The 25292-nt window shown below is 31.8% G+C and overlaps 5 protein-coding genes across 5 annotated transcripts; 1 reads left to right on the forward strand and 4 right to left on the reverse strand.

Annotated features, from left to right (window-relative positions):
• The first annotated feature begins 1088 nt into the window (after positions 1 to 1088).
• Positions 1089 to 1754, forward strand: LOC106379703 (pectinesterase inhibitor 12-like). The gene has a single exon (XM_013819594.3). It carries the CDS (start codon positions 1144 to 1146, stop codon positions 1669 to 1671), a length of 528 nt encoding a protein of 175 aa, XP_013675048.2. The 5' UTR covers positions 1089 to 1143; the 3' UTR covers positions 1672 to 1754.
• An 8341-nt stretch (positions 1755 to 10095) lies between these two features.
• Positions 10096 to 12851, reverse strand: LOC106378492 (ATP-dependent DNA helicase pif1-like). The gene is made up of 3 exons (XM_013818611.2): positions 11684 to 12851; positions 10290 to 10480; positions 10096 to 10206 (listed from the first exon to the last, which is right to left on the reverse strand). The coding sequence occupies exons 1-3, from the start codon at positions 12849 to 12851 to the stop codon at positions 10096 to 10098; spliced, it is 1470 nt and encodes a 489-aa protein (XP_013674065.2).
• Positions 12852 to 13013: 162 nt separating this feature from the next.
• Positions 13014 to 21749, reverse strand: LOC111213718. Its single transcript, XM_048747632.1, has 3 exons — positions 19284 to 21749; positions 19081 to 19201; positions 13014 to 19016 (listed from the first exon to the last, which is right to left on the reverse strand). The coding sequence occupies exon 3, from the start codon at positions 15888 to 15890 to the stop codon at positions 13014 to 13016; it is 2877 nt and encodes a 958-aa protein (XP_048603589.1). The 5' UTR covers positions 15891 to 19016; positions 19081 to 19201; positions 19284 to 21749.
• On the reverse strand, positions 18675 to 21387 carry LOC111213717. Its single transcript, XM_048749150.1, has 9 exons — positions 21199 to 21387; positions 20442 to 20715; positions 20158 to 20272; positions 19960 to 20084; positions 19729 to 19810; positions 19606 to 19636; positions 19284 to 19447; positions 19081 to 19201; positions 18675 to 19016 (listed from the first exon to the last, which is right to left on the reverse strand). Exons 1-9 carry the CDS (start codon positions 21385 to 21387, stop codon positions 18675 to 18677), a joined length of 1443 nt encoding a protein of 480 aa, XP_048605107.1.
• A 968-nt stretch (positions 21750 to 22717) lies between the features above and the next one.
• On the reverse strand, positions 22718 to 24245 carry BNAC02G33020D. The gene has a single exon (XM_013819593.3). It carries the CDS (start codon positions 23631 to 23633, stop codon positions 23058 to 23060), a length of 576 nt encoding a protein of 191 aa, XP_013675047.1. The 5' UTR covers positions 23634 to 24245; the 3' UTR covers positions 22718 to 23057.
• Positions 24246 to 25292: the final 1047 nt, after the last annotated feature.

The raw sequence follows: 25292 nt of genomic DNA on the forward strand, positions 1-25292 counted from the left end.
TTTGACCAAAAAAAAAGCAGTCTAAAATAAGTCGTTGTGGTAGAGAAATATATCGGTACGATTAATGGATCATGACGTTACCTAAACTTTCACCATGTATTCTCTTCCTCCAATAGAAAAAGAAAAGGCACTGCTTTAAATCCTCTTCTTCTTTTTTGAAACTTTGCTTTAAAAAATGTTTCTACATAATTGTGTAGTAAATGCACACACTTTGAGTCAAGATGTTTGCACGCCACTCATTTGAACACATTTATCTGGAACCGACGAATCAAACATAACCGAAACGAAAAACAAGATTCAATTCAGATTTTTATCTTATCAATTATCTGAATGGATCCTAAATTTTTAAAACTGAAAAATCAAAACCGAACCGAAATCGAATAGATACATGAATTTCTATAATATGTATATAGTTTACATACTTCTAAATATTAACTATATTTAGTTTTCAAATGATCAAATAATTTGAAAATATTATTTATAAACCAAAATATCCTAAAAAAATGAATTCCATAATACATTTTTGAAATATTTAAAATTATCCAAATTTTTATCCAAAAACCTGAAATATCTGATATTTAATTCAAAAATCCGAATTTCTACTTTTTAATCCGAATTGACAAAAAACTAGAACAAAAATTGAACCAAATGATATCCAAAATTAACTTGGATATTAGCCGGTTCCTAACTTTGTTATCCGAACGAACCGCAAATTGAAATAATGAATTGAAACCAAACAGAATTTCCTAAATACTGCAAAGATCCTAAACCTATAGAACCGAAAAAAAAACAAAAACTGAACCAAATGCCCATAAATACCAATAATCTAAGAAAGTCAATACTAAAAGGTGAATATTTGTTTTTAATAATTAAAATGTTGGTGAAAACGGCAAGAGATCTCATTTTTGATATTTGTATGTATGATATGGAAACACATCAAAATGAGTTGACTAAATCTAAAGCGTACATATGGAAAGCATATATTGCATGTAACCAAGTTAAAATAAATTGATTATTTGAGAAATAATCCTTAAAAGTGAATATGTTAACATCCCTTACGACATATATATATACAACATCCTTGTGAATCAAAAACTAAACATCATATTCATCAATCCTCATCTCTCACAACGAAAATAAAACATGAAGTTCTTCGTTTCAGTTGCATTGTTCTTTCTCTTCTTAAACTGTTTCGCTACCGCGCAAACTCTTATTCGAGATTCTTGCAAAACAGCTGCAGCAAAAGATCCTACTCTCAAATATGATTTTTGCGTCCAATCTCTTGAACAAGATCCACAGAGCAAAACCGCAACTAGTCTAAAAGGATTGGTCTTAGCATCAACTACTAACGCTGAGTCCAAAACAACTAACGTGAAAGGGATAGTTGAGACTATTCTCAAGAGCAAAACGTATCCACCGGGTACTGAACCTGCGTTACGCACTTGCGTAGAGCTTTATGACGATGCTAATAATTCTTTAAATGAAGCTTTGATGAACGTTAAATCCGGCGATTACAAAAGTGCTAATGTGGATCTGAGTGCTGCTTTGGATGAACCGGGCACTTGTGAAGATGGTTTCAAAGAGAAGCACGCGAAATCTCCCGTTACAAACGAGAACAATGTTTTGTTTCAGAAGATTTTGATTCCTTTAGCTTTTACAAATATGCTCTGATGAAATTACCATAACTTTTTGTATTATGTGCTATGAATTTTCCTTTATCTAATAATAAATAATAGCAAAGGAACTTTATTTTATTGGAAATTTTTGCTACTATTTGAAATTATAAAACACTAAAATAGTATTTGCAAAAAGACAGAAATTTAAAATACTTTATGTCTCTGATCACAATTTTCGACTTAACATCGTTGACAAATCGATGAGTTGACGGTTTTCAACATAGCCAATTTAGTTAATCATTAAAACTGTTTTAGGCCTATTTAAAAAAAAATGATGATGGTTCATATCGGTTCTAGCCAAATTTCAAAATTAAAATATCAAGGTCTCAATACTCTTTCAATGCAAATTTCAAAATTAACATATTTATATATTTTTAAATGGTACATAGTTTAATTTAAACGATATTAATATATATATTTAATATGAATATCTATTAAATAAAAATTCATATTAATACGATTGTATGATCATTTTTATCTTGTTATAATAAAAAAAATTAAGCCATCGATCGCAAAATTTTCAAAGGGATTTTTAACATTTTTTGTAATTTAAAGTCATTTAAAAAATTCAAAATGTAACATATAAGGAAAAATCTAATTTCTTTTATTATATGGTTAATGTGATTGTTTAATTTCTTTTAATAATATAAAATTAAACAAAAATGAGGAAGGATACAAAAATTGTTATCAAATCTTTATTATTCATAATCATTAATTGCCATATATATGTTAATCATATTAGGTAATTCCGTAGCTTTTATTTAAAGAAATAATACATAGTTTTTATATTTTGAGTTAATATAATTTTCTCTAGTAATAAGAATTTGGAGCAACATTTTTTAATTGATTCTTAAGCTGTCAAGTAGGCAACTTTTTAAATGACACTCAAGTGGAGAATTCTAGACTTTGGGCATATAATATCTCATACAACCAAAACGATTTTTTCTTGTACTTTTTTTAAAATTAAAACTGTTTTTTTTTTGGACAAATAATCTCTCATAATATCGATCAATTTTTTATTTAGTTTATAATTTCTGATTTATAAATATCCCTCAATCGAATATAAAACATAAAAATGTGACTATTTCTGATTTTGTTTATAATTTATATATGATTTTATGTTCAAATTCTTATATGACTAGTATTATTATTCATTTGACATTTGACATCATCAGACAATGAAAAATTTGTAGCTAAGTGAAAGAAAATTTCAAAAGTACTCTTATTATTGTCATATAAGTAACTAATTTTCCTTTTTTAATTGATAATTTTGTATGTTAAAAAAACATGACAAAAAATAGATACAAATATTTCACATCTATATTTAGGTTTAAGCTTTTACATATTATTTTTACAAAACACAATTGTATTTACATGAAGAGTATTACCTCGGTATTTTCCTTTAATATCTTGATACAATTCAACCTTTTATTATCCTTATTACATCTTATGATGCTAACATACTTTTATATTTTGATGTTGTTATCGTAGTTGATTATATGTGAATATGATGAATATGTGTTTGTATATATAAGACAAAATATATAAATAATAAACAGAATTTTTTCTACTAAAAATAAATAGTTATATAAAAATTTAAAAGAAAAATTAATTATAAAATAATTAATTTCTTTTTTAAAATCTAAATAAAATAAATATATAAAAATAATCTTATATTTTCTTATAACTAACAAAATTTACTTTTTAATAATTTTGTGTTAAAAAAATATAAATCAAAATTAACTTCAAATATTTCACCTGATATGATTGTGACATGTGTCAATTAAAAAAATATATTGAATGTGTCAATAAAAACTGTCATTATGTGAAGATAACTTCATCTTTTTCTAAAATCCTTAATAAAAGAGATTTCTAAAAAAAAAATATTTTCTAACCTTAACCAATTAAGAATTTTTTTTCCTTTAAAAAACAAATCCTGACCAGAGAGAATTATAAAATTTTATTTCATAGTAATTTGTACTTATAAAAATTAATGATAAACATGATAGTAAAAAAATATTTAGTTAACAAGAAAATTTGTAAAAAAATATTAGTGATATTGGAAAAATGAATTTTGAAAATGGCAACATTTAAAAATAGTTAATATTACTGAAAATAATAATTTGATAGAAATTTTATTTTTCTAAATCCTAAAAAAAATATAACTGTAAAAGGTTATGAAATATTAATTTCCTTTTATAAAATCCTAACCAAAAGAGAATTGTAAAAAATTATTTGATAATATTTTTAAGAGAGTATTTGATGATGAACATGATACAAAATATTATTTAATTAAAAAAAGAAGTGTAAAATTAGCTTTGATACAAAATGTAAATTTTTTTATTAGTAACTAAAAATAATTATTTGATAGCAATTTTTTTTCTGAAATTCTATAGAGAAGATAATTGTAATAGGTTATATGATAGTAATTTTCTTTTTCTAAAATCTTAAACAAAATTGTGAAAGAGTTTTTTTTTTAATTGTAAATAAAAACGAGATTTATAAAATAGAATGTTTTCCTTTTTAAAAACAAATCCTAACAAAATAAAATTTTAAAGAATTATTTAATAAAACATTAAATTATTACATAAGAACATGTATAATGTTGTCATTGACTCGATTGGTGTATTTGACTTTCATTTCTTTTTACTTTTCATTTAGTTTCTTATTTTGGGTTGTGTTCAGTTTAAACTTTTAGATATAGTATTTTATCTAATCCTAAGTACAAAGTTTATAAAAATTCATCTACGTACCATGACTATAAAATACAAATATTAGCTTAAACTTATGTGTAAAAATGATTTTTAATTATAAAATAAATCTCAAACAACATATGCAAAAAACAATCATAAAACTATAATAAAATTATTTATTATTTTATAGTTTTTATTAACTTAAAACATTACATAAAACCCGTTGCAACGCAACGGGCACATATATTGTACAAAATAAAGCTATTAACGAGAACTAATCATATTTATTCATAACTTTTGTTTTGGTAAAACTCACTTAACACCCTATTCCTTAATTAGGCTCTATAAGGGGCCTGCAGCTCCACTAAACTTGGTAGTGGGCATTCAGGTACCTATTCAGATCGGTTCCGGTTTGTTCAGGTTTTAGATTTTCAGAGTTAAAGATTTTAACCACATTCGGATATTAATTAATTTTAGTTCGGTTAGGTTCTTTACGAGTATGATTCGGGTTCGGATTACTCGTTTAAATTATAATTAAAAATTTTAAATTCATTTGTACTTTAAATTTCTCAAATTTAAAAATATAGCAATATATAACATATATACTTGAATAATGTATGCTAAAATACCTAAACTTAACATAAAAATTGGTTTGGTTTCAAGATTTGGATGAATAATCAGTAGATATTTTAAGTAATTTTGATGTTGTGAGGTTTTTTTGCTATTTTAAATATTTACTTTTGACTATTTGTATATATTTTTAAGTATATTGGAAAACTTCAAAATATCTTATATATTTTATATATATTTTGAATATTAAATTTAAAAATAACTAATATATTGAATTATAAATTTAATGCGGATATATTCAGATACCAAAATATTTCGGTTCGGATCGGATTCGGTTCTAGTTCTCTAATTATCAAAATTTTGAACCTTTTCATATATGTAACCAATTTTGGTACGGTTCGATACTACTTTCCGAATCGGATTCGGTTCTTCGAATTCTGGTTTTTTTCACAACCCTAACTAAAGTAGTTTGACAGCTATTTTAATGCGTGTAGATGAGTAATGCTATTAAACGAGTAAGAAAGTCGATAACAACATAGACATCATTCTCTTTTCTCAGGGGAGATATATGTTAATTCTCGCCGTTAAATGACAATTCACAAATTACGAGTCCATCCATCTCTTACCTTCTTGAGAACATGTGAGGCCTTATCCTATTTTCACGCTTTCAGGTATTCAAAGCTGAGGTTACGAGTGATAGCCATCTGAGTGAGTCTTAAGACAATCTTCCAAAAACTTCTTACTACTCTTAAATCTCTTCTCTTTATAATCTTCCCTCCAATTCTTTTCATGTTCGTAAGGTTTGCTATAGCGTTTTACGTACCTACCAGGGTCAATCATTGATATTTTTCACTTTCTGGCTCTCGGGATTCTCTTTGAAATATGCGATGCAAAACTTATAGAATTCTTCGGTGTCTAACGGCAACGGGGTTCTAATTAAATTGGAAATATACTTGCATTTTTTTTTTTGATTAATAGAAGCTGCCTCTTTGTTGGCTGTTAAACCACTGAAGATAAGAACATGGGCGGATCTAGGATCAAATATAATTGGGGGTACATACACAAATTTTCACTATACATATTTTTTTTAATTGGGGGCACTTGTTCCAAAATAAAGCTAATCGTTAAAGAAATACAAAAGTAGACGGCGTCCTCTCTCCAGAACGAACACAACGAGGTAAATCAACAACATTGTGTATTGTTTGAAGAGTTATATACGGTCACTAATGAATGATCGAATTTATAAGCAAACAAAACCTATTTTTCTGCATGTTTTTTTTTTGAAACTTTTCATGTTCTATATTTTTCTTCAAATATTTTTCGAATCAGAGAATCTGACACTCTGTTGGCCATGAAACGGTTTATGAGGAGAAAGAACACAACACATGCGTTCTTTTAGATGGCTCATCATGTCATGCGTTACCACTCCACTTCGTCGAATTTCGTACTACCTTGAACATGAGTGTTATACAAACACATGCTTTTCTAATTATCTATAAGAGGTATGTTTATAATACAAACGCACTAGATGATAACTCTTGCGCATGCGCGGAATGAATTCATATAATAATGTTTGTTTATGAAATGATTTTAACATTTTGCAACACTACAATTTTTATCGATTATAAAATGATGAATACAAATGTTGGTCTCTTAAATATATCATTGTTGTTGAAAAGTTAACGTATTACATCTCATTTCAATTATTTATAAGATTTCATATGCACAAAAGAAAATTAAGTTTTGCGGCTGACACAAATCACGAAAACAAAATAAAAAACATTGATTGTATAATGACGAAAGGGGATTAGGTTTTCTGCTCTCGATTTGTTTACTATTGACTCTCCATAAGTGATTTCATTTTCTACCTCTATAGAATTGTGCTTTCGTGTTCGTCTTTGTTTCATTGATATGAATTAAGTTTCTTTTTTTAACTTCTTTCATGAATTCAGTGAATTATATAAGTGTCAATTAAAAAAAAATGAACATATGTAAAAAATTAGTTTCACTCCATATACATATCTAAGAGTCAAAATTTTGAAAAAAATCACCGGCAAACTATATTAACAGGCTAGTGTCCAAATCTAATATATCAACCGGTTTTAGAATATAAATGCAGACTTGAAATATAAATATTTGTCTAGTATATATTCATCAGCTTGGTCTAAAAATCATCTAATTAGAACAATAAAAAAAATTATTTATTTCACCAGTTCGGGTAAAATTTGAATCAGAACGGTAATATCCGAATTCGAATGGGTATCCAAAGATAACCAAACATAAGTATACTTAACTCTATATTTCTAGTTTATTTCTCTCATTTTATTCAAAATATTTATATTAATGATTCTTATTTCTCAAAATTAGATAATATACAAACAATTATGGACAAAATCATTTGCTACTCACTTAAAATACATATCAAGTTCTTTTTTCTTGCATTAATAAAAGTTGCATCTAAATTTTCAAAACAACAACTAAATTATCGTCTTTATATTTTTAAAGTTTTATCTCCAAACCTATTAATAGTTTATTCTCTTAAAATTAAAAAAAAAATAGTTAAGTTAAAATATATTTTAAATACAAAAAACTTAAACAATGAATAATTTATTTTATTTTTTTCAAAATTTAAATATCTGAACCTGACCCAAAATATCTGAACCTGAACATAAAATACCCGAACCCGACTCGAAGTGTAGAAATACCCGAACGGATATACCTTTATACTGAAATATCCGATACAAACCCGAACGTATTTTTTGAACGTCAACCCCTATGATATATGATCATTTGTATCTTGCTTGGACAAAAAAAAGTTAAACCATTGATCACAAAATTTTTAATGGGGGACTTTTACAATTTTTAGTAATTTATAATCGTTTTAAAAAATTCAAAATATAACATATAAGAAAAATTCTAATTGTTTTTATTATATGCTTAACATGATTGTTTAATTTATTTTAATAGTATAAAATTGAACAAAAAAGAAAAGAGGTTAGAAGTTTTTTTTATCAAATATGTATTATTCATAATCATTAATTGTGATATATATGTTAACCATATTGGGTAATTTTGTAGCTTTTATTTAAGGATAGAAAAAATATTCTTTTGTACACTAGTAATTAATTTGATAGTTAGATTAATAAAAAACATAGTATATGTTTATATAGACCAACTTATTTTTCTAACAATTCTAAGAATCATTCTCATGATGACACGTGGCTACGAAAACATGTTGTAATGCTCCAACATTAATATATAGGGGATGATTTTAAAAAATATTATATTTAAAATTGAGAGGTGTCGGAAGAACAAACTCTTTCAAGAATATGTTTTTTTGGATAGTTAATTGTTTAAAGAAAATTTAGAAGTTAAGAGTAGAGAAACTATTTGAAATATCCAAGTTAAATTCATGCTATCTAGATGAAACTTGTAAAAATGCTTTAGAGGTTGAGTTATTCTTGGGTTCACCCCTAGGGTGAACCTCTAGGTTCATCAACCAATAGATTTCATTATTTCAAATTTGATATCTTTTAAAAAACGAAACAAAATATTGGCAAGTTATATTATGTTTTTAAAATTAAAAAAAATAAGAAAATAATAGTTTCAGAAAAAAGAATTAAAAAAACTTTTTTTAACGTCGTCAGCAAAACACTAAACCCTAAATCCTAATCCCTAAACCCTAAATCCTAATCCCTAAACCCTAAACCCTTGGGTAAACTCTAAACCCTTGGGTAAACTCTAAATCCTTGGGTAAACCCTAAACTCTTGGATAAATCCTAAACTCTATAAACAAAAACATTGAACCTTAAAAATCTAAACCCTAAACCCTAAACCCTAAATCCTAAACCCTAAACCCTTGAGTGTTTTAGTGTTTAATGATTTTAATTTAAAGTTTAAGAATTATCCTAGAGTTTAGGGTTTACTCAAGGGTTTAGAATTTAGGGTTTCGGATTTAAGGTTTAGGGTTTAGGATTCAGGGTTTAATGTTTTGCTGACGACGTTAAAAATATTTTTTTTTTGTAATTACTACTATTTTTTATTTATTTATTTATACATTTTAATTTAAAAAAAATAATATAATTTGACAATATTTTGTTTCTTTTTTTAAAAGATATCGAATTTGAAATAATGAAATCATATTGGATGGTGAACCTAGAGGTTCACCCCCTAAGGTGAACATCTAGGTTCACCAGCCAATATGGTTGTGTTATTTCATATTCGATATCTTTTATAAAAGGAAACAAAATATTGGCAAGTTATATTATATTTATAAAATAAAAAGATAAATAAAAAATAGTAGTAATTACAAAAAAAATATTTTTAACGTCGTCAGGAAAAAACTAAACCCTAAACCCTAAATCCTAAATCCTAAAACCTTAATCCTAAAACCTAAATCCTTGGGTAAACCCTAAATCCTTGGATAAATCCTAAACTCTAAATCAAAAACACTAAAAACTTTAGGATTTAGAATTAAGGGTCTAGGGTTTAGGGTTTAGTGTTTTAGTGTTTAGTGTTTAGTGTTTTGATTTAGAGTTTATGATTTATCCAAGGGTTTAGGGTTTACCCAAGAGTTTAGGGTTTCAGATTTAGGGTTTAGGGATTAGGTTTTAAGGTTTAGTATTTTGCTGACGACGTTAGAAATATTTTTTTTTAAATTCGTTTTTCTGTAACAACTATTTTTTTTTTACCTTTTTATTTTAAAAACATAATATAACTTGGCAATATTTTGTTTTCTCTTCTAAAATATATTGAATTTGAAATAATAAAATCCTGCTGGTTGGTGAATAACTCGATAACGAATTAATAAAAAGTGGCTTTGAAAACTTTTAAGGCTTTATAATCTAAAAATGAATAATAAATATATTCTAAAGCCATAAGTTGCTGGCTTAAAGAAAAAATCAACATAACACGTTAAAACAACAAAAAGTGGGCTGTGAGAAATTTTACAAAGACTTTGAGGATTTTTAAAAAATTTAAACGTGATTGGAAAAAACTAAACTTTGAAGACTTTAGAAAGAAGTCAAGCTTCTCGCTAGAAACTGTAAGTATGTGCATGCAACATTGCATGTCACTGCAGAAGCATAAGTTTGCAATGTTGTTTAGAGATCAAGATCAATGATGCTTAAGCGTAAGATTTGCTCTTCTAAGTTTACTTACTCAAAGCTTGTATTTTCCTCGTTGTCAGTCATGAGAAAAACTGTAGACGGCACGATTTTGGCAGGACCACAAGTGTAAGCAAGCCCAGGACCAAGCAACTTGAAGTTCTTTTTTTTTTTATAAAAGTAAGCTTGAAGTTCTTTGGAAGCTTAATAGTTTTGTTCGTAGTTCCAGCCAAACCAACACTAACCTGAAACTGTGATACAGCGGATGATGGATCTTGACCCCAAGCTCTAACTACCTGGCGTTTGCAACAGTTTGAGAACTGTTGATTATAAGGGACACCTGGCAAGAGATCAACGACACTTGGGGTTTTCTTACAGCAATGAGGTACGTTTCCCTTGCTAGTACTAAGAATTGTTGTTTCCAAGTGTGTAAGACCTTGACATGAACCAACCAACTTGATTTATAAGTCTTCAAATCTTTAATCGCAGTAATTTTCATATTAGCAGCCATAGAGATGTCTTGTTGGTAGTGGTTTGTTTATGAAGCGTTCTAGGTAACCATATTTATAATAACAATGGGAAAACACGTTTAGGTATTTAGGTTCGTATTTTTAGGGATACCTTGGAGAATATTCTGAATCGTATCTCGAAGGATTTTCAAAATTAAAATATACTTCCTCTGTTCTCGAAAGTAAGATTTTATAAAGTGTTCACGTTTATTAAGAATTCAATAAATTTTTATAATTAAAATTTTCTTTTACTTTATTATGCAATTTTCAATAACTTTTCACCAATGAAATTTAATCAGTTCAAATATTTTCATTTAATGTTTCTTAAAAGTATAAAAAGTATCTTAAATATATAGAAAATCTATCTTTGTGGAACAAATAAAAAATCTAAAACATCTTACTTTCGGGAACGGAGAAAGTAGTTAATATTGTGGATTATATTTTAACGATGAGACAAATTAGGTGACCATAATTTAGAAAATCGTTTTAAATATATTCATATTCTCGGTTATTGCTATAAATGATTATGATTGTTACCAAAGCTAATAATTATAGAGTTAGCTAAAAGCTTCAAAAATAATCAACATGTATATTGTTTTCATATATTAATTGTATCTAGCAGATTGTTTAGTTTGTTTGTATTAAATGATACTAGGTTCTTTCTCCGCGCGATGCGCGGAAATTGTGTTGATATCTAAATTTTGAACGTTAGTTTCTTTTTTTTTGTTTGAAATGAAGGCATTGTTTGCTCTAAAATGTCTGAAAACGGTAAATATTGATTGAACACAGTTTTTAAAAGCTAGAAGAGTAGGTAAGTAAAGTAAATAATGTAAGAAACAATATAAATCTTTTGGAGAGCAGAGCTTGTGTTGACGTTCATAAGAAAGAAAAAACCTGAAATTGGATAAGAACAGTTAGTCAGCATAAATTTAGGTAATTACAATAGTATTCCTATTTATGTTAAAAGGTTTGCACCTAGATTAAATGTGAAAAAACTGTGTGTAAGTCTTTTCTTTTTTGGATTGAATCATCGCTTGGTTGATACTTCGGGATGTTAATCTGTGAATATAATATTTTATCAGACCTTTGAAAATGATGGGAGTGAAAACTACTAAGTTATTTAAAATTACCCTTGTCGGGATGAAGGCCTTTGAATATTTCTTTGTAGACTATGTTCTTCAATTTCAACTGGTGGGAATCTTCGGCTTTTATGATCTTTAATCCTGATTTGCTTGTGACACGTGATAGGGCCACGTAAAGTTGACCATGAGAGAAAACCGGTTTAGACAGATATAAGATGACCTCTTTTAAGTTCTGGCCTTGACTTTTGTTGATTGTCATTGCGTAGCACAATCTGATAGGAAACTGCCGACGCCGTAATGTGAACGGTAACTTTGTTTCATCATACAAAAGTACAATCCTTGGGATCAGGACCTCTTTTCCAATGTGTGAGCCAGTGGTTATCTCGGCCTTTAGAACGCTTTCGCCAACGTGTGTTAGGATCATTCGCGTACCATTGCATAATCCCATTTTTTTATTTATGTTTCTGAGAAGCATCACTGGGGCACCAACTTTCAGAGTAAGATTGTGCGAAGGCAGACCCGAGAATTCCAATGAGTTGAGATACTCAACGGCGTATAGTGTATCATTTTGATCTGATGTAGTATCTGATAACTCAAAGCTGTCTGAGCTGAAGTAATCCCTTGATACCCTGTCGGTCCGTGAGATGGTGTAAGCATTGATTTCATTGACGGTTTCACTACGGGGAGTGAGGATAGCTTTATCGGTATAGGAAGTCTGGGAATTCATCGGGCTGCTTATCGGTCCATATGCGGCATCAACAACTCCTTCTAATGGGTCAACAAAACTCCGACAAATCAAAGATTTATCGATATCTATGAATTGGTCATGGTAGCCATCATCCTCATATGCTTGTCCCGATTCTAGACGACCTTTCCCGACTTTGAGAAGCCACTCAGAAAACTCTTTCTCATCCTGATTGACTAGCATATTTGTTTTCAAAGAGAACTTGTGGCAGCTATTCCATAGATATGAATGGCTTATCGAAGCTAATACACTATCAGCTCTACTACCTTGTGGAATGGCCGGTAGGGTCTGTCTGAAATCACCGCCTAACATAACTGTCTTGCCACCAAAAGGCTGACTCTTTGCGGGTGGGTTTTTCATAGACATTATGTCCTTCAACGACTTGTCTAATGCTTCGAAAGCATGTTTGTGTGTCATAGGTGCCTCATCCCAAATTATGAGGTCTGTTTCCTCAATTAGTTCAGCCAGCATTGTACCTGGTTTGATGTTGCAGAGCTTATCTTCGTCGAGCTTCAACGGAATATTGAAGCGAGAGTGAGCTGCTCTCCCGTTTGGTAGAAGCAATGTGGCTATTCCCGAAGAAGCAACTGGTAGAAAAATTTGTTTTCTTGAGCGGAGTCTGGATATGATAGTCTAGTAAAGGAATGTTTTTCCTGTGCCTCCTGCGCCATATACGAAGAAAAGTTTTCCCTCTTTTTTATCAACAGAGTCTAAGACTGAACCATAGATTGCAAGCTGTTCAGCATTGAGTAGGTTGTACTGCTTGTCATGTCTTAGTGTTTCCTCAGGAAGATCGTAATCCATTTCTTGGTTCCACAGACTGTTCCCCAATTCTTTGAGCAAAACATGGTTGATCTTCGGCATATCTTTAATATCATTTAAAGAGCGATCTTGCATGCGCATCAACTTTTCTACTTCTATCAATGTGTATTGCTCCAGGGTCTTATCGTCCAGCTCCAGATTTGCGTGACCCAAGATTCTTTGCCTCTTGTGAAGTATGTCCTCGCTCATTGATTTCCATGAGTGTTCCCATAGTCCTTTAGGGTTTGCGACGAAGCAATTGATTAGGAATGTGACGAACATATCACGAAGCTGGTATGGAGTGGCTGTTCGAGCACCCTCTGACATACTCTTGAGCCATTCAACATCATCGTCCAAAAGGCCTCGTGCGTGGCAAACTGATTTGAAATCAGGGTATTTCACGTTGTTGTATGTTTTTAGCTCGTCGTAACTTTTAGGACCCTTAATTTTATTAATGAGGACCCTCAGATAGTATCGATCACCTGCTGAAGGATGGACAGCTACGACTCGGCCAATGGATTTTCCTTTCTTACGTTCAGTCCACACCTTAGCACTGTTGTTCCAGACAAAATATTGAGGAATCTGCACATATGTCAGTGTCCGGGCAAACGCTAACCTTCTGCATAAAGCCATCCATTCCGTGAACATCGTCTTCTCGATACCCAGTTTGCGGATTACACGGCCGAGGTTGTCTGTTGATTTAACCGTAATATTATGTTCGCCTTCTAAGTGAATGATAAGCTTCTCAACTGATGGCTTTCTTTTGTGTATGTGGAATGCGAAAGTCCGCCACATAGACTCACAAGCTGATAAATATCGGGCTTCGATGTAGTCTTGGATCTCATTGCGCTGGCTGACGACTTTCTCCTTTGATCCTCCGGATCCCGTGGCGTCAGATGTAGTTGCTGTATTTCCTTTCTCGATAACAGCGGTTGCTCGATCAACGCCCTTTGTTATGTACTTGAATAAGTATTTCACCGCGCTTGTACGATTACACCATTCAACGTTGATATGAGCTTCGTACTTCTTCAGAAGCTTAATGTTATGGGGTACGACAAAAGTGTTATCTAGTACAGCTCCAGCCTTTACTGTACACGTATCATCGTTTCGGCGTCGACGATATAACACATACCCGGATTTGTCAATCGAAGTGTTGTCGTTATTCGGCCGAGGATACTTTTTCATGCACACGTTGTTTTCCATACATGGTGACTTCGGATTGAAGAGCCCACATGGACCGTGGATCATATGTTTCGTGACTAAGTCGTAAGCAGTTGGGTCTTCCTCTTTGTTGGGGAGCTCGGCAGAAATTATTTCATCCACTTCTTCTGCACTCGGTGTTCTGGTAGAGTTTCCTAACCACAATAATATATGTGCATGAGGGAGACCTCTTTTTTGAAATTCTATACGGTGGAGAGCTGCCTTGTATGGCTTGAAGAAAGTTCCTGCTTTGAAATCCTTTAGCAGTTGGTCTAGCTTCAACTTAAAAACCCGACATTCAATGTCTGGTCTATCATTAGGAGAATCACCACCATATTTCTGAAGATGTTCTTTAATCTCACTCCAGTTGGGATTGGCCGTCATCGTGATAAACAAATCTGGATTGCCAAATTCCCTGCAAATAGCCATAGCATCGTGGTATTTCTCAACTAAGTACTGGGGGCCTCCGGTGAAACTTGGCGGCAGTATAAATCTCTGCCCAATAATTTTAGCATCAGTGTCCCCTTTGCTTACAGCATCAAGGACATTGTTGTAGAGCTCAGCCTGCAAGATCTCTTGGTTATTTCTCGCCCACCTCAGTCGATCTTCTTCAATTGCTGTATAAACGTCCACAATAAATTGATGGAGGAGGCGACCGCCTTTAATCAACGTCATTCCTTGGGTAGGACGTGTTTGGATTAGAGAAGCGTAGTATTGACGGATGGTCACGAATTGCCTCGTTTTTGAAGTACCTGTCTCAAGATGCAGGGGAATTTCTGGGTGAAACCCATATTCACCATACGGAAACAAAAGAGGGTATTGGAGGCTCATATATTGAGGGTGATCGTCACGTATCTGCTGCAAAGTGTCAGATCGAAACTGGACCACTATATCTCGTTCTCCAATTGTTGATGTTATATCCCCCATGATAAGACCTGCCACCTCGCTTGTACTTGGAAGATCGTATTCTTTCCCCTTCCCTTTATCTGGGACTAACCTAATAGAAAACTCTGACCCGGCGTTTTCGTAGTGGTCTCGTGCACGACGAAATATCTTAGCTAGACAATTATTCTCGTCAATCATCTCGATGAGGAGAGCTAATGTTGGCTCATCGAGATTACCTTCTGCTGAAGTTTGCCCCATTGCATTTAGGCGGTTTCTGATTTCGTTGGCTGTGTCAAATATGTAAAGCTGGAGATATTCCGGGGGACAGCCTTGTCGTGGTATGAGCGAGCCAATTATGTGGTGGGTTTGACCTTGGATCCGGATAGTATAAGGACCAGGTGCGTGGACCACATTATAATCCATCTTCATTCCGACGGATGTAAAAGCAAGTATAGAATTATATACTCGAATAGTATCTCGAAACCATTTGGTTTGAAGAAGTTTTTCTAACAGGGCTGGCGGCTGGTTGATTGGTGGAAGTTTGATTTGACCATGGTTACAGCAAAGGGTGAAAGTTGGTGCACCTGTGTTACGATCTGTACCGGTGCTTTCAGAAGTCCGCATTAATGCACCACATTTCGAGCATGCTACGATTGGGTTTTCATCGAGTTGACGTCGAAGCTTTTTCTGAAAAAACGTTTGCTACGGAATCTTTAATTATTGTTAATATAACATCTTATGAATTTATCAGATGTCAAAGTATTATAAATCTACATTTTGTAAAATTAATTTTTTATTTTTATTTTTGTTTTTTCATATTTTTAAAGGATATGTTAAAATATATTACTTCTAAAGTTCATTTTCAGTTGATTTTTTAAAAAGTAGTTACGTTGGAAATACTTTTTGAAATTAATTATTTTATTTTAGTTGTTATCTTATAATAATTTATTTTTTTTATATTTTAGTATATTTTATTTTAAAAAATATGTTGTTTAATGGCAGATTTTATATATGTTATTTACAGATATATTTACAAATATGGTTAGGTAGCAAATAAGGGAGTTTTAGTATGCACCTTTCTTCTTTGGTTGAGTGCGACCCATTCCTTGTGGATGTGGTGTGGCAAATGTATCTAGGCATAAGCAATGTATGTGAGGACCATAAATTTATTAAATCTAAGAAGATTTTATTAGCCATGATGTGTACCTCGGGACGGTGCTAAAGTCCGTTTTGATAGCAAGATGGCTTTTCTCATATTACGTGCATTTTTCTGCTTGACTATTAAGATTAATAGTAGTTAGTTTAAAAATAATAGCGTAAAAGAAATAAATTATAGTACTGTTGCTTACTGTAAGAGTCACAGCCATCACAGCCACCTGTTATATTAAATCCGGGAAATTAGTTTGTTTAATGAATAAGGTTTGTTTAGAATATAATACTACGATACATAAAAGATTACAATCGTAATATTTTGGTTTGAATGTCGGTAAAAAGATACACAATTCAAGCAGTTGGATGAGACAATTTTGATATTAGTATTATCTATTTTTGATAGTAAATACATACCTTTTGGTTTATTTTGTGATCCACGTGGACAGCTCCGTTTCCGTTTTTGGGTGTGTCCTCCTGTAATAAGTGTGTAATGAACATTGATTAACTATTTTTGTTAATTGTACGTTGTTGTATTAGTTTTCCTAATTAAAATAATATAGAGGTGGTCAATTTCTTCCAATTGCATAATCCTAGTATCAGTTTAATCTAATGTAGACTTTTAATCCAATATCCTAATTAAAATAAACACTGTTAAGTGTATAGTATTTATCTAATTTGATATTTTTAATGGTCATATCATACACGTCTTTGTTTATTCATATTAATAAATGTACTTCCATACACGTTGAGTCTAAATTAATGTAAATGAGATATGGTATTTCAAATATAGTAAGGATTATTTTTAATTTTCAGATAAAGTAACATGAGCCTTGGACTACGCCATGTGAAAATTGTGGCCACGTAGGGGTTTGATTGAATAAGGTGGGAGGAAGAAGATTATTAAGGAAAGTAGAGACTGGAAACAAAAAAATAATATAGTTATCTTTTCTCTCTTTAAAGCTTTCCTGTAAAACATAATGAAACAAATTGAAAACAATTTGAAAATTAGAATATTGCGTTTTCATATTGCTGTGAAGACTTTGAAACTAATATATATATATATTATGTCTGTGAAAAATTGAAACTAACGTTCGTAATATTTAAGTATATGGTTATAGTTGTCTAAATAATTAAAGATTGTCTGTCTAAACAAACCCACTTAGCATACAATATACTGGTTTTTTATGAAACGATATTTATATAGCCACTATATATCATTGACTATAGAACTGTCCCTTATAATCATAAGGAATAATTCCAACGTAATAAAGAACATAAATAATTATAAGAATGATATGGTGTTATTTAGTCTTTCAAAAACGTGTATAAAACTTAAATAATATAAATAATGTAACGTTTCTGGGTAGTTCTTATATAAAAAATTTTGAATTATAATATAGCTTTGCAACTTTCTATGCTGAATGAGTACAATTGCCACCAAAACCAATTTATTGTTAGATATGGTTTGAATATTCATACTCCTTGGTACAAAATAATTATAACCCAAAAGATAATGAACGATACTGGATGCTTCTAATTTTCTTTTATTTGAGAGAAACATGCAGGAGATTTGGTATTTACCTGACACTTCAATGGGCTGGCTATTGGGGAGGCTATACATACCGCTAAAACAGAGATCCGCACCACCAACTTATTCCAGACAAATGTTGCTTGGAAGTGTAGAAGAAACAGATGAGGTCTTGGTCTTTCTCAAGTCTTCTTCTTTCTAACGCAAGAGAATAAGGGGTTTTGGAAGAGTTTGATTTACTTTTCCTTTTTTTCTTTCCCTTTGAAAGGTTATAGTCAAAGATTATAATTACTGGTTGAATGAATTTATTACTTTCCTATTTAGATGAGATTTTAACATAAATATAGGATCATATGGAATATGGGATTTTAAGAAGTTTCAAAAATGTAACATAGTCTAAGATCTTCCTGCTGTGTGATGTGTGTATGTGATGGCTACGTGGAGTTCAAATTGTATATGGGATATGGAAATAATTAAGTCTAGCGAGATATTTATGAGGCCAAATCATTTGGTTTGTATAAACGAATTCAAATTATGAAAACAATTGCTCTGAGAAAACTATATAGGAAGGATAGTTCAATCGATTAAAAGCCAAAGTCTGAAATGAAATGAAACAAAGCAAAGTCTTGTTAAAAACCAAAATAGTACTTAAACTGAAGCAAACGTTCAAAAACCAACATAATACTTGAAGTTCAATGCAAAGACTTAAGCATCATCGAACTGAACCATCATTTCTCACATCTTGCCCGTTTGACTCTCTCTGGATCAACACTGTCAAACATTCTCTTACACTCTTCATCTGCAGAATCTCCACGGCTTTTTGAAGGCTCACACATGTCACTTCCAGTCTGCACTGCTTCCATGGACGGTTCAGCAATGGCGTTTCCAAGAGAGCCTTCTGTGGGTGATGGTGTCTCTAGAAGGAGGATCTTGGTGACAGTGATAGCTCGGGTGTTGCCAGAGAAGTTGTGGTCTGTAACTTTCACACAAAACTTATGGGTCTGTCTGATTATGCTGATCAGAGTTTCCGGGACAGGCACTTCATGGTCAGGGCCTTTGTCTTTATTGGCCTTGCATTCAAGAACGATAGTGTGAGTTTCAATCATTTAAGAGAATAAACTGATAGATATTTACCTCAAAGTAGCTGATGACCAACTCAGATGCGTGCCTCCCAGTCAACTGAAAACCAGCATCACCAAGCAGGACAAAAAAACCTTGTTCACTGCTGTCATAAACCGAAATCTTTGCACGGTACCTGTTACGTAAGAATCAGAAGTTAATAATCTAAAACTAATATAAGAGAGAGTGTAATTGATCATCGAGGCCAATGAACATACTGTGCAACTCCAGCTGTGGTATCCTTCACACATCTTGGGTTCGTGCAAATCAATGAGTTTGCGCCTTTGGTAGCCTTACTATGACACCCAGTGCATGCAATATAGTACCAAGCAGATCCATGAACCACATCATCAATCGTAGCAGTGCACTCAAAAAAGGCATCCTGCAACAGTCCAAAAGCATTTGATATAAACATATAAGCGTTTAAAATTTGCAAGTAATATTTAGCTTAGTATTTAGCTTTGCAGATTCCAGAGTCATGTAGGAGAATATGTCAGATATAGTCATCGTCTCTCGCTTAGTGACCACCTCTGCACTAACCTGCTTAGCAATCTCTGGGTTTGTGGAGAGCCTAACATTAAATAGAAATCATAGCTTCAGTCAATAACTTCAATTTGCGTAAATGTGTGCTCAACATAAACTTCTATAGACGGTGGTACATACCAGGCGAAGTAATCAATTGTTGGTTGGACATCATAGTCCATGAAAACCCGTGTGGGAGACATAGAACTCAGTGCCATTGTACCTGTTAAATGACGGAAGAAGGATTAAAGATGATAGGAGTGTAAAGCTAGCAGCCAATTTAAAAGAACAAAACTTTTGTAGAATGTTTAATAACCTTAAAACATGACACAATAATCAGTCAAACGTGAAACCAAAAGGAAAAATGATTACCTCCTAGACGTTTAGTGTTAACGGCTGTGACCAAAACAACTGTGGGAGTATTTTCGTAGGACTTAAACTTCTTGCAGAAGTCCGTTGCTGCCTGGTCCCAGAGGTAGAGCTTCATGACAGGTCCTCTGAAAAAATAATATCTTAGGGACGTAGGAACTAAAGAGAGATGGTGTATTGAAAATAGGAGAACACACTTACTCGTGTGATTGCACATGAATCATAATGTGCCGAGTGGTAGCGATCTTCGCTTCATCAATAGTGGGACGCTCGGTAATAATCTGTCCATCGACCAGCTTCATGTGGCCAAGAACATCTATAACATTTATCATTAAGAACGTAATTCAGATTTCTAATCTAACAATAAAAAAACGAAACACGTGAACTAATTATTTAACCCAATAAAATTCTTCAATTCTTTAGCAAACATGAACATAGACAGAAACAACATCAAAATATAAATTTAGTAAAATTAGTATGCTTACCATAGAGGTCACCTTTCAGATCACAGTTGGCCTCAAAATCCTCATACGAATGCATCCTGAAACGGTCTTCATCAAAAGGGATTGGAATGTCGTGAAGGACCGACAACTCAGAGTTCCATGCGAAGGACACGGTTGTGATATGATCAGCAACCCGATACATCGGTTTGTTCTTCCATCCGTAGAAGTTGATGAGTTCGTAAACCGAACCTCGCTTCTTCTCAGGCAAGTATTTCTTAATACGTCCTGGTGGAATGAATCCTTGAATGACAGTTCCCTATTGTCGAAAGTAATAACAAAAACACAAAAGGAGAATCAAACCTCGGATTTAAACAAAAACTATACCAAACCATACTAACTAACTAAATAACCGTATAACAAAACGTCAAAATCAAAGTATAAAATCTTATTAACATAACTAATTAACCATAGCTTCGTCTTCAAAGTTGAAAGAAACGTCAAAAGCACAACTTAAAGTTTAATTAACTATTCCAACATAATAACTAATGAACCCAAGCACGGATCTCACGGTCTAGAAACAATTTATATCGTCGGAAAAAAATAACAAAACACAAAATGTATAATGAACCCAAGCACGGATCTCACGGTCTAGAAACAATTTATATCGTCGGAAAAGAAAAACAAAACACAAACGACAAAATCACGGTTCCAGATTTAATTAACTAATCTAACATAACTAATTAGCTTTAACACAAATCGACCTCAAGGTGTAGATAAAATTTTTAGGAAGTTGACGTACCTGCTCGTCGATGAGAAGCATCTCCAGGCCAATAAGGGTCTTCTTCACCGGGTTCTGAGCCTCCCAGAAATGGATGAGTCGAAAGCGCAGACGGGTTTCATGGGGACCTAGAGAGACATCTTTGAAGAACATCACTTTTTCGTCAGAGTCGGAAGAGGCAGGAGACTTTCCATTTCGTTTCATCGCCATAGCTTGAGATCTGAGTTTTTCAAGGGCTTTGCTTTTTACGGAGAAGAAAGATCAATCTATATAGGAGGAGGAAAAGAGGGAGGTGAAACGAAATCATAATGAAGGTATTGATTGATCGAAATGAAACTATTGATAGTGTAGGATTGAATCGATGGAGTCTACGGATTTTTTCTTTTCGATCGGAGAAACCGAAGTGATAATGGTGAGGAGAATCGTCACCTTTTGAGGTCGGCTCATCTAAATGATTCTTGTCGCAATCACGAAACAACCCGAAGCCCGAGTCGCAATCCCTTAAAGCCCAAAGCGAAATCAGTAAGCCAGCCCAAAGCGAAATCAGTAAGCCCACGTAATTTTTTACTCGACTTTAGTCGGAGAAAAACCGTGTCTGACGTGGCGAAGCAAAAGAATCTGATTGGCCAAATGAAAAATCCTACGTGGCACTCTGTACGCTCTGCGTATTCGGCTTTTAGTAGTGTTAGATTGATTGGTGGCCAGGTTTGGATATCATGAATTAACAAAACTATACTATTGTCCCCTTGAACAAAACCAAATATTATCAATTTTGGACTCTCACTATCCTTCTTGTATATAAAAATTTATATCACCTGATTTGACCAAGAACGAGATGTAGAGAACAATTAGTTACCAGTTCCATATAATGTTTCATGGGTTCATCAGAGCGTCCGTGGGATTTCTTTGTACAAAGGCACAAAAGATGAAACCAGTTATTCATGAGATGCCGGAGAGAGGATTTATCAGAGTTTTCCGGTTGGGACAATAAGAGAGAGATGTGGAGGTGACGAACAAAGAGAAGCTGGCGATACTACTTGAAAACTCTGCAACAGCCAAATCGTAAGTTAATGAGTGGGTATGGGACTAAGAAAATTAGTTTTAAATTAGTTTTTCTTTTAATATTTTTTAAAATTATATAATTAGAGGGTTATAATTGGGTTAACCTTAATATTAGCTCTAAGTGGAGAAAAATCCTTAATACTATTCTAAGGGGACAACAACTAAGTTTTGTTGTTCTTTATTAGCAAAATTCCCAAAACAAATTGTGTAAAAATGATATATCAAATTATGAATGCTAATAAAAAGAGATTTTTTTAGGAATATACTGGAAATAAAGACGATATTCATATTCAACTTTGCTAAATAATTTAATAAAATGTAAAACAAATACATTTTGTAAACTTTGATATATCATTTTTAAACAATAATGTGATACATTTGGTAATACAAACGTTCTGTAGGCAAGATTTGTTTTGTATGAAGATAATAGTTGTATAACCCTATGTTAACTTTTTTATGCTTTCGTTATCTTAGGCTATTGTTAAAATTAATGGTTTTGCTTCCAAAAGTATTGTAACTGGTACATAGGGTTTTATTGTTCGTAAGCTACGGTGTTGGTTTAAGGTATATAAGAGAGGTTGATTTTTCTATTGGTTTTGTTGTATAAGAGACTGTACTAAATGATGCAATGTGATTGGTCACTAAATACTTGCTATCGATTGGTGTATATTTCTGACTGATTTTAATTAATTAAGAAAAACTATAGTTAAAGCAGTGGCATTCTCTTGTAAATAGTTTGAAAATTAAGGGCAGAATCCTAATATAGTTCTTGCTTTAATAATATAGATTATTATTTTTTTTTTTTCAATATAACTCACTTAACACCCTGTCACACTCGTCTCACAGTCAGCCAGCCCACTAATCGTGCAAGGAATGAAGGTCATTACGTAGAGGACTTCATCATTCTCTTTTTTAAAGGGATTTATTTCGCCTTTTTTGAATCTCTCCCCACAATCAACCACTTCCCTGTTAGCCATCCCCAAATCAGGGGAAGCCATATCACGATTCTGCTCTTTGAGGTAATTCAAACCTGAGGTTAGCCACTCATAGCCATCTTGGTAATGGTTAAGACAAACTTCCAACTTCTTTTTAATAAGCCTACTTTTGTATCTCTTCTCTTTTATGAACTTCTCCACAATTCTTTTCATGTTTGTTATGTTCGATATCGCGTTATTCGTAGCTACCACGATCAAGTCAATCTTATTTCTCACTTTCTTGGTCTCTGGATTCTCTTTAAGAGATCTGATGCAAATCTTAAGGAATTCTTCTGAATCCATCGGGCTTGGAATATCTGACAAACTCTTGCAATTTTTTTGAATCAGAGAATCTGCCTCTTTGTTGGCTGTGAAACCACTGAAGAGAAGAACGAATACAACGAGGTATGTCAATAACATTGTGTATTTGTTTAAACAACTATATGTGGTGTTTGTGATCAATTTATAAGCAAACAAAAGGTTGAAAACATGAGTATTTTAGAAACGGACATTCTTTTTTTAGATGGCTCATGTCATGCGTTGCCACTCCGCTTGCTTCGTTAGCCATTTTTCCTGGGTCAATTTCAGTTTGTGCGCCTATTTATTTCTTCATTTGAATATGCTATTTCTTTGTCAAATACATTGTGCAATAACTTTTCTGGATATCTCTAAAACTGATTTGTAATTGGTCTTATAAGAAAAAAGGTGAGATGTAAAATATTTTCAGGCAATTTTTTTTTAACAACTATATGGATTCTGATTATGGAATATTACTAGAATTTTCCTTTTATTATTTTAATTAATAAATAAATTACAAAAAGTACAAGAAATACACACATTTTAAACAATAAAACAGTAACTTCTGCGTTGATCTTATCACGTTTTAGCAGTGGTTTTAGACATCCTCTTAGACATTGATTATTTTTTATAAAGTAATTAATGTAAATTTAACAGGTATTGCATTGATTTTATAGTATTTTTATGTAATAATATATGATTATATAAAATATTATTGTGTTTTTAATATTCTAAAGTCAAATTAAAATTCCATATAAATATAAAGGTAATTGCCACAAATATTACATTCATAGTTTCACTTTTCATGTTTATACTAAGGAAAAAATGTCATTTAAATCCTCAACTTTCAAATATAAACCAATAAAAGCCTCATCTTTTATCCAAACCGTTTAAATCATCAACTTTTTGTAAGTTACCTTTTAAATCCCAAACTTCCATTGACCAAATAAAAAAGAACCCAACAAAAGTCAACTGTTAAATCTATAGTAACATCCGTTAAAGAAAAAAAAACTGTCGGAATCGTGTAACTTTAATTTAATAAAAAACAAAAAGACGTTCGGACCACGTACATCCATCTATTTTGAGGAACACGCTGCCAATTGGGCTAGTTAGCATATTTGCATTAATCGTACTTACTTTAGTTACATATTTATATATTCACTTGGTTTTGTGATGTCACTAAATAAATTAGTTTTAATATTTTAAAATAACTAATATAATGAATGAACTAATTAATTTCTAAATTAAAATTTAAAGGAATATACATTTTTAGGATTATATATGCTGCTTTAGTCTTTTTTATTTGAATTGTTTTTAATAAATAACCGAAAACCTCCACGTATTAAAAAATAATAATTAGTTTGATAATTTAATAAATAAATAAGGCTGAAATTCAGTAATTTCAAAACTAATATATTTATTAAATTATTAAACTTATTAATCTATTAAGTTATCAACATTACAAAATTAGTATAATATAAAGATTTATGTATAAGCAGAAAACAATCAAAGCCAACTAGCGTACGTCTGGAGCATTTCGAAACGACATTGTTTTGTTATTTAACGGATGTTAATAAAGACTTAACGGTTGACTTTTGCTGGCTTCTTTTTGGCTTGGTCAATGAAAGTTTGGGATTTAAAAGCCAACTAGACCCTAAACCCGCTCAAACGCGCGGGTGTTTGATTTCATTTTTATATACGTAAAAAAAATTTCTACATTGTGTTAATGATAAATATTCTTAGCCTTAACCATATTTTCAAACGTTTATGGAAATCTATTTT

The sequence above is a fragment of the Brassica napus genome, chromosome C2 (assembly GCF_020379485.1).
Source record: "Brassica napus cultivar Da-Ae chromosome C2, Da-Ae, whole genome shotgun sequence".
Lineage (NCBI taxonomy): Eukaryota > Viridiplantae > Streptophyta > Magnoliopsida > Brassicales > Brassicaceae > Brassica > Brassica napus.